The following is a 9,903-nucleotide window of genomic DNA, read 5'->3' as shown; positions in this document are numbered from 1 at the left end:
TGAGTTAAAAAAAAAAAAAACCACCACCACCACCAACAACAACCCTGTATCACTGTGAATCAAATCTGCAGTTTAGCAAGTATGTACAATTAAGAGATTACAGTTCTAATAACTATCTTGTTTGGCAGAGAATATGATACAATATAATTGCAATTAGAATGTATCTTATTTTCTACTCTCAGACTTTCAGACAATGTTACATTTTAATGCAGCTGTGTTAAGGTATTGCTATTCTTGCCATTAGATCCACCACCAGGGAGTAACTGTCTCCCTTTCCTTCCTGCTACACTTCTTCCCTTTTCTTCTTTGCCTCCTGCTGCCCAGAATCCATCTAGAATGCTTGATTGCTCACCTCACCTAGATGAAATGGGAGTCACCAACTCTCATTTCTTCATGTAAAATAGATGACTATCAGACTTTTCCATCTGTTCCCCCCTCTGCATCTGATGTCTTGATGAAATCTAAGAATGTGCAAATTCTGCCACTTACCCCGTTAGACTTTTAGTGCTTTCTCTCTACCTTATAGTTGAACTTCCTTTTGTTGTTTGTTGTTAAGACAACAGTTTTAGATTAGAATTAGAATTAGAGTTCCTTGAGAACAGAAGATGTGTCCATGTTCCTACTACATAACCAGTTCTTGGTTCATAATATACTTTTCATTTATTTTTCCTTATATAAATGTCTCATCTCTGAGAGGAGCATTCCAAGTAGAAACAAAAATGTAGCCCTTCTTTATTTTTCTTAAGGAAATTGCTAAGCTCAATTTCTATTCTTCTCTTTTTGTCATTTTTGTCTTTTTCCTCTTTCGAAGTGTTTTCATAATGTTAATCTTATCTTTGTTCCAGATATAAGACATGCTATGCTGCTAAATAGAAGCAAATGACATTCTGCTAAAATAAGAAGCAAAGTCTGTATAGTATGTGCAATTTATACTTCCACCATAAAAATAAGGATAAGCTGTTAAGTGCAGGTTAAGAAAAGGCAGAGTGATTGCTTTGTATCTAGCATCTCATACAATAAGCCTAAATTTATACCTCATACCTACAAGGTATGGAGGCAGAATATCCTATTAGATAGAGGGCAGGTCTCAGAGTCAAGAAGATTTGGGTTTTAATCCTTCTTTAGACATATATTATCCTATAAACATGTGCAAGCCACAATCTTAGCATCCCTTTTTTGTTTCCCAATTAACAAGCTGTTTTCTCTCCTTACCTCTCCCCTCCAAGAAATATCTTCCCCCTCTAAACTCTGGTACAAAAAATCATAGTCTCAAACAAGACAAATGGTCACATTGAGCATATGCAAAAACGTGTTTGTGTAGTTAGTATATCATCATTCTGCTCACCAGGAAGTGAGCAGCATTCTTCTATATTTGTCCTCTGGAATCATGGTTGGTTACTGCATTAATCAAAGTTGTTTTTTCACACTGTTCACTTTTAAAATGTTGTTACAGTATAAATTGTTCTGTTGATTCTTCTGACTTTACTCTTCACTATTTCATACAAGTGTTTCGAGTTTTCTCTAAAACCATTCTTATTCAGCTTTTTGGTTCAGACAATTTTCTAAGATGCAAATTCTAGATGGGTTGCCATGTAAAGAAGGTTTCCATGACTACCCTACACAAATGTCATCACAGGTCTGGACCAAGATTAGAGTTTACAGATCCAAGGTATATCTCCATATAACACTGTACTTTTACATCCATGTGTAGTCTTTGTCTCCTAGTTTCTAGGGAAATTTAAAAAATCTATTAAGTCAGCTTTTTTAAAAGCTGGAAGGATATATAACACCTGCCATCTTTTTTCTGTTGCAGATGGTTTTTAAAAATGCATTAAATTCCCTCTTCTCAAGTGTATTTTTATATATTCTAATAGCTTCATCCATGGAAACAAAGCATCCAAAGCTTTTTATTGTGCTGATATGCCAATACAGCATGATACAAATAATTTCTTCTTAAGTTTCTGTCTTTAAAGGCTAGAAAATGCCAGCTAACATAGCAGGTGGAAGCACATCCTTGCAGAGACACAGTCTGCCTGACTGCCTCAAAGTGAGATGATATTAAAAACCATGTTTGTTTGTGTGTTTTTACCTTCTGCAAAATATTCAGCAGCAGCTCAGAATTCAGTGAATTCTTTCATTTCTCTTCAAGGGTCTAGTCATAGGAGTATAGAAAAGTTGAAAAAAGGGCAGCTAGTTGGTGCAGTGGATAGAACATCAGCCCTGAAGTCAGGAGGACTTGAATTCAAATCTGGCCTCAGACACAGAATATTTCCTAGCTGTGTGACCCTGGGCAAGTCACTTAACTTCAGAAAAAAAATATGAAGAAAAATTTAAAGGACATTTTCAGAGAAACATTAAACTTGTAAACGATACATTTTGGTAAAGAATGTTATGATTCACTGAAGATCTTGGGTTAAGAGGAAATCTTAGTCAGAAAACATGATTTTAACATATTAGACAATACCTCTGAAGAAAAGGAGAAGAAACAGACAAACCAAAGAGATAACCACAAATCATGGTTTTTCATACAGCCCATTCAGAACCAGAATTTAGAGTTGGAAGAAGAAATGTCAGTGATCACGGGGTTCAATTCCCTTGTTTTACAAATGAGGAAGTTGGGCCCCTCATACCAATTAATATGGAAATATCTTTCCTTATTAATAAACTTTTAACGTGGGCACAACCAGGGAAAGTTATTTTAAGAGGCCTGCTTATGGCCTGGATAAAAAGAAACCTTTCAAGTACAAGAACACCAAGTACTTCTATGTTCACCTGATTTTAGACTCCTCTCTTCTAGTACAGAGAGAATGTATCTTGTCAATATTTAAGGCTGAATTAAACCATTTTCCATGATATTTCTGAATGATTAATGTTTATAACATTTCATATATATATAAAATGATACTGTGGGACACTTCCTAGCTCTTCTAAATATTGTGCCTGAGGATTTCCAAACCTGAGCCACTAGCCCTAGATACCATTAAAGCCATTCACACTGAGCCTCATCAAGGTCCCAAACTGTGAGCAAGATCATACTCAGGATAGATTTTACATAGATGCTTACTCATTACTCAGCATCAGTGCCAAGTCAGCTGCTGTAAAGTACAGAGGTGCTCCTTCTGTGGGTACTTACTTATCTGCTTGTTCATAACAGAAAAAGTCTGTGTCTCTACTTTCGTCCAATGAGAAGGAAGAGAGGAAAGAATATGTGAGGTACCCAATACATACAGAAGATACTGTGAATATTTGGCTGAGTGCAGGGGACTAAGACATGTACCTAATGGGACTACTGCTGCTGCTATTGCTGTTTCCACCCCTATCTCTCCAACTACAGGACCTCTCAGAGAGCAAGGTAGCCATGGGGAAGATCATCCTTCCTGCCCTGGAGAAAGCTACCTCATTCATGGAGAAGAGATTCAGGGAGCTTAACCTGGATGGAGTTTCAGGATTCTGGGTACTGGAAGGTAGTATGACTCTCTCTTATAGGATCATTGAAACCAAAATTGTTTTCAATATTTTCAACTGATTTGCTGACTTTAAGCATGACAGATTAATTGAAACTGAACTTCATGTTTTGGTAACTTCTTCTTTTTTCATTATACTAACAAGGTAGGAGAAAATAATCTTGTTTAATAAGGAGTTAAATAAAAATGCTTCTGTTAGTTCTCTGGGTCACCTGTGGGCAAATACTTCTTCCACTCTAACCTCAGTTCATACTGCATTGTAACCAAAGACATTTAGAGGTTCTGGGAAAATAGATGAAGTGTTTGTTCAGCTTTGGAAGAAGAGAGTATTCTGATGACAATATCCTGGAGAAAGGCCAAGCCAAACAGAGAAAAAACCCTGCTCTGGTATAGGAATCCTTAGATAACAACTATTCCTAAAAGAGCAAACAAATTTAGACCTTAAGTTCTTGCTTTGGGATTGTTTCCATTCCATTCTACCGAAAAAAGGAATCCTCCCACTGAGGAAGGACTTTTAATCCTTTTCCATTCTGGCTGGAATTCTCCTAGAACTGGAATTCGTGGTGCCAGAAAGTCCTAGTAGATGATGTTTTAGAGTTTGAAACAGATTTACTTATGCCCATGTGTCCTGGATTTGGACTATTATTCTATGTATAATGATTTTTTTTTCTCCAAGCAGGCTCTTCTCACCTACTATCCCAAACTCATGGAATTACCAAGAAAATGACCCTAGTATTGGTATCCTAGGAGAAAAAGAGGAAATGCTTATCTCTAGTTGTTACTGAAAAAGATGGGAGGACCATGTTATTTTCTTGACCATGTTAATAATAAGAGGAGAAAGAACAACTGCAACCCTAGAAAATACTTGTCACCATTTTCCCTCCTCATTTGGGACATACAACAATCTAGACCTAGACCCTTTGATTTTTTAAAATGTAGCCTCAGACAGAATTTAGTTAAGCTCTCCTCAATGGTCATTTCATTCTTCAACTTTCTAGAGATCTAATCTTCCCCAAATTACACAAATATTTGCATACATTTCCCTTTCATGGCCATTCATTCCTAGCACACTTCAGTGAAGAGAGAAAGGGACTTAATCTTGAGAAAATAGGTAGATTTAAGAAAGGGATTTGCTTTGAGTCATAGCAGAGAAAGTTAAGGCTGAGGTTACCTTACAGACTCAGTTCCACCATAAAGAAGAGTGGGGAATGGTACCTCCTTGTTGGTTGAAAAGAACTAGAACAATGATGTTAAGATTTCACGATAAACAAAAATGGAATTCAGACATATTTCTCTGAACAAGGAGAGCCAAAGCACACTAGTGGGGCAATACTTGAGTCACAGACCTGTCGTGTTTCTTCACAGTGCAACTAAAAGGTGTCTTGGAGAAATGGGGTCAGGAGCCTGCCCTAAAGCCCCTGAGCCTGAGGGTAGAGAAGATTGTGAAGAAGCTGTTACCACTCATCCCCAGAGCCACAATCTACCTCAAGCTCAATGACTCTAAGTACTTAAAAGGTAAATGTTGTGCCAGTCAGGAGGTTTATTTGCTAGGGAAACTAATCTAATCTCCCTTGCTAGAATGATCCGAGTATATCTATGGGCCTGAATAGATAAATTGCAATCTGGAATTCTTACAAAATATACACAGGGACAAAATACCCAAGTGATAGTAAGTGATAGTAAGAAAATCTCTCCTTTCATAGTCCTTTCTGACATTTCTAAGTCTCTTTACCTGAAGAAACAGCTCCACAGTGGAAGTTAAGCCTTAAATGACATGTAATTGTACTTTATCCTGTATAGATAGCCTAATTGTAACTAGATCTCGTAAACCCTCTCACTTTCTAACTAATTTAGAAGCACTTGAAACCATATATATTTATATTTATATGAAATTCATATTTCATATAAATGAAAATTTATATATATTGTTTTCCAGTTATATGTAACCATGCACTTGTCGCTGATCTCTGCAAACTGTCAGTTTGTTCTTTAAAGAAAATTAAGTATCATCCCTCAGTAATGCTTTTCTTTGGGATTTATCATGAGCTCCTCCAGGGCTAGAACTGTTTTTTGCCTTTCTTTGTATCCTCAGTGCTTATTACAATGCTTTACAGTAGTAGGCATTCTCAACAAATAGTTATTTGACTGGCAGTAGGAGCTTGTCCTGCTATATTTCCTGAATGATTTCAACTCCATTCTCAATGGCTGATGAAGGCCATATATTTGTGAGGCACAAGAAATTTCAGTTTGGATTAGCCATGCCTAGAATATGTCAGGTGGAAATCTTGTATCAGTGTTCATGGAAAATTGCTTTTCTCTTACTATGGTATTGCTTAATTTTATCCCTTCACTTTGACAGAATTCCAAGAGATTCTCCAGCCAGGGTTTTGGAAGCTCCCCCATTCATGGAGTCACACAAATGGCTCCATGATCTACTCCAAGTTTGACAACTCAGAATCTTTTTCAGAAGAATTAAGTGACTCATGCATGATGCTCTTACTGGGAACCAAGTGAGTTTAATTGCCCTTTTTCTTTTTTCCTTGCATAAAAAAATGCCATCAGCCACCCCTCTTATAAAAATACTTCACACAGAAGCTATTCCCATTTTATTATGTTGGTTTTTTGCCATTCAGTGAACAAACAAATATTTTGCTCATCTTATTTTTTTCTAGTGAAAATTTATATATTTTTTTTCCAGTTATATATAATGTCAATTTTACCATTCATTTTTTAAAATGTTAAGTTCCAAATTCTCTCCTTTCTTTTCTATCCTCTACCCTCCTTAAGAAGCAAGAAATTTGGTATAGATTACACACGGACTGTTTTGCAAAATATATATTTGCATTAGCCACCTTACAAAAGATAAGACAGTCTCTAACCCAAAGAGAAAAACAAGAAAAATAAAATGGTTGTTTTTTTTTAAAATATATACTTTAAGCTGCATTCAGAGTCCCTCAATGCTTTCTCTGGAGGTGTATTCCACATACATTTCCAAACTCAAAAACAGTTCTTCTACAAGCAATAAAGATCTGTGCCAGCATGGCCAACCCTATAGTTCCTCTGAACTTCATTCATTGTTTTTTGTTTTATTTTTCTGAATAACAGTTTGGGACTCTTTACTCCTCAGGAAGGATCACTTGCAACCATGCACTGTCACTGATCTCTGCAAAGAACTCATGACGAAGCCTAATTACATGGAGTACACACTGTCACATCAGCTTATCTATTTCCTGTTTGCCAAAATGGTGGGTGACTATTTTGTGGGCTAGAAGGGTTAGCACCAAATTTCGATCATAAAGCCATTTAACTGCTGCCATATTTACAAATCTTCAATGCAACCAAAACCAAAGACCTAAAGAATAGGTGTTTTTCTTAACAAACAAATAGCTTGTTGCCTATGCGGTTTTTTTGCTTGATCTTCAAGGCACATTGCTTTCCCTCTCTGTTCACTTACAGATTTTGTGTTGAAATTGTAATCTGATTCCTAATTAATCTTAATTATATAATTAATCTTCACATGTCAGAAAGGATCTCTGCACTATTTTTGTGACTAAAGGTTAAAAAAAAAAGTATCTACTTATCTCCCCTGCTCAGCTAAATCTCTGGCAGATGTTTCTGATCCAAAATTGGAAGTGGAGACAGTTAGTTGTCTCTAAGAGTTCAGTTCAATATTTCAAATCACTTTTAGGAATTCAGGAACTTGCCTAGCATAGCAAGGGCTACCTGTTTGTACTTGATAAGGAGGGAAATGAGTAGAGGAGTAGATGACAGCTGAGTTTTTGGACTAATGGTCTCTCAGACCCCACTGAAGCTGCTGTTCAGAAGACAACAAACTAGAAAGAAGTATAGTCAAATTATCCATGCTGCAAGATTTCATTCAAAAAGAATCCTGGCAAAAACCCCTCATTTTGCATATACTGTTAATTTCTGAGGTGCATCTCAAAATCAAAAAATTCTCTATTAACAATTGTTACTCCTTTCTGCCACCAAAACTAAACTTAGTCCTGCCTGGTTTTCTGGTTCCTAGAAAGGATGTTCAGATGGCTTATTCCTCCAATCCGACTATTACATGGATGTTTTCTGTGCTAACATGATGGCTCTAAACTTGAAAACTGAAGAAGTTGGATTCCCATTTCTCAAAAGAGATATCTTCATGGAAAATAGTATGAACTGCTTTCCATTCTCCAGATAAGTGCACATAATCCTCCTGTCCTCTGTGTGTTTTTGTGTGTGTGTGTGTGTGTATGTGTGTGTGTGTTTTTCTGTCTGTCTCTGTGTGTTTCTCCATCTCTCTATCACACACATATGCACACACACACACACACACACACACACACACACACACACGCTACATTTTTATGACAGCTCTGACTTAGCTTTATCCACAACAATTTCCTCCTCCACTAAAATGTAAATAGAATACCTGAATACTCTTGAGAGACCTTTGGGTCAGTGATAAGGTAAGCTGGAATAGTAGAATTTTTTTACTTTGGAAGCCCAAATCCCATCAAAATTTTTCATTTCCCCAAACATCTATATCTCTTTATCCAAAATTGCTTGAAGTTCTCAATGGTTGAGGTGATGCTACCTTGAAAGTTGAACGAATTGTGCCACTTATTGCTAAAAACAAATATGAAGTATTACTTTTTTCTCAATATGCTTAGGTTTATAGTGATTCTGAGGAGACAGCAGACATAACAATGGGAACAGAGGTGGGAAAGAGTCAAAGTCACCAAGAATGTTGAGAAAATAATCACTTTCATCTTCTTTTCCTCAGTCATGTTCTGTGGATTTTCTGGATACTCAGATTTCTACAAGCATAGATGGCTACAGTCTATTCTTGCCTGGCAACGACCTAAGGAGGGATGTTTTGGGAAACCTTGTGAGTAAAGTGACTGCCTTGGTAGTAGGGAATTCGTGGAATTAGAGAAGGTGAAAATGCAGTGTGCCATATCCCATCAGAAGAAACTGAACAAGAAATTCACTGAAGTTTTTCAAAGATAAAAAACTACTTTCCCAAACATTTGGTAATCTTCATTGGAGAATGACAACTCCACCTAAGGAACAGAGAAGACACAATATAAAAAGAGAAGACTCTGCAGAGCATTTACAGGAAAGCAAGGAACTGAGCTTAAGGACTTATAGTGGGGTTTCTAAATAGAGATCATTTGCCTTCGGAGTCCTAAAAAGGATTTGGGGGCCTGAAGGAAGGGCCTAAGGAAGTTACCAATAAGGAAATTATGAAAGAAGAAGAGACCTTATGGGGGAGAGTAGAAGAAACTCTAGTTGATGAAATAAACATAATGATAACTCACATTTATATAGCAATTAGAATGTATAGTCAGGAAAGAGAGAAAAACAAACAAACACAACACTTTAAGGCAAAAGAAGTCTCCCAAAAAAAGGATAAGGCTGTTGGAAACGAGGATAGGGGAAGGTAGGAGACATTTGTAAAAATTCATATTAAAGAATTTTATCTGATATTCCTTTCTATTTTTGTTGTCACAAGATGACGATAGTAAACAATTACCAAGAGTTGCTGAAGACCAACAGCAATCACTGAGAAGAGTTAAGAGGAGAGAGAAAAGAATTGCAGGTAAATAGATGAAAAGTATGTTTTTCTTGTTCCTAGAAAACATGTGAGAAAAGCCTTGGACTTAAGTCACTTTTCCCCACAAACACACACACACACACACACACACACACACACACACACACACACACATACACACCTCCTCCACACATTATCCTATATAGAGATTACTTACATTTTACTAAAACAAATACATGACAAATTAAAAGGCATAAATTGCATTTGCTCTTCTGAAAATGTGTACTTTTTAGGAACAAACATTTCTAGGAAGAGCCCTGGCTTTATCCATGTTAGTGGTCCAGAAGATTAAAAGGAGATGTTAATTTGGGGATACAGAATGAAAAGGTGTTTTAATAGCAAAGAAAAGAACAGTTACGATTTTAGAGTTGATAGAAATACTTGCTCTAGCTTATTTTTCATATTTTAGGAGAATTTTAGCTTATTTCTTTTTCTTTCTTAATTCATTCCCAAGTTTAAGGCAGAGAGTAAAATAGATGCATTCTTGTTCTAATTATTCTCCTACCATATCAGTATATGTTTTACTCTCAATTACCTAGGATGTGATTATTCAACCCTTCTAATTCTCCCCTTCTCTCTTTTGATTATTTCTCATCAGCCTCTCCACCTGCAAGTGGTGATAAGAAATTCGAACAATTTTAAAGGTTTTAGCTGGTTTGATCAGGCAAGGGGCAAGCCATCACAAGATCCTTAGATTTTTCTTTATCAGTGCTAGTGCCTGCCAAATACTGATGATTAATTAAAAACTAATTTTTCCTACTTGTGGAGAAAGATGACCTTATCTAGTTGTGAGAGGCAACTATTTCCTTAAAGCATCCTAAGAATTTT

The 9,903-nt window shown here is 36.4% G+C and overlaps 1 protein-coding gene across 1 annotated transcript; it reads left to right on the top strand.

Moving 5' to 3' along the window:
- Positions 1-3,271: 3,271 nt before the first annotated feature.
- Positions 3,272-8,425, top strand: LOC141550279 (UPF0764 protein C16orf89-like). The gene is made up of 6 exons (XM_074280736.1): positions 3,272-3,464; positions 4,830-4,979; positions 5,824-5,974; positions 6,592-6,709; positions 7,492-7,627; positions 8,242-8,425. The coding sequence occupies exons 1-6, from the start codon at positions 3,272-3,274 to the stop codon at positions 8,352-8,354; spliced, it is 861 nt and encodes a 286-aa protein (XP_074136837.1). The 3' UTR covers positions 8,355-8,425.
- The last annotated feature ends 1,478 nt before the right edge of the window (positions 8,426-9,903 follow it).

The sequence above is a fragment of the Sminthopsis crassicaudata genome, chromosome 1, assembly GCF_048593235.1.
Source record: "Sminthopsis crassicaudata isolate SCR6 chromosome 1, ASM4859323v1, whole genome shotgun sequence".
Taxonomy (NCBI): domain Eukaryota; kingdom Metazoa; phylum Chordata; class Mammalia; order Dasyuromorphia; family Dasyuridae; genus Sminthopsis; species Sminthopsis crassicaudata.
The sequence above is the reverse complement of the archived record's forward strand: the minus strand, read 5'-3'. Positions and strand labels throughout refer to the sequence as shown.

Coding starts and splice junctions, on each gene's coding strand:
- LOC141550279 (XM_074280736.1), top strand. CDS start 3,272: ATGTACCTAATGGGACTACTGCTGCTGCTATTGCTGTTTCCACCCCTA. Junction 5,975..6,591: donor ATGCTCTTACTGGGAACCAA/GTGAGTTTAATT, acceptor TTTACTCCTCAG/GAAGGATCACTTGCAACCAT. Junction 6,710..7,491: donor ATTTCCTGTTTGCCAAAATG/GTGGGTGACTAT, acceptor TCTGGTTCCTAG/AAAGGATGTTCAGATGGCTT.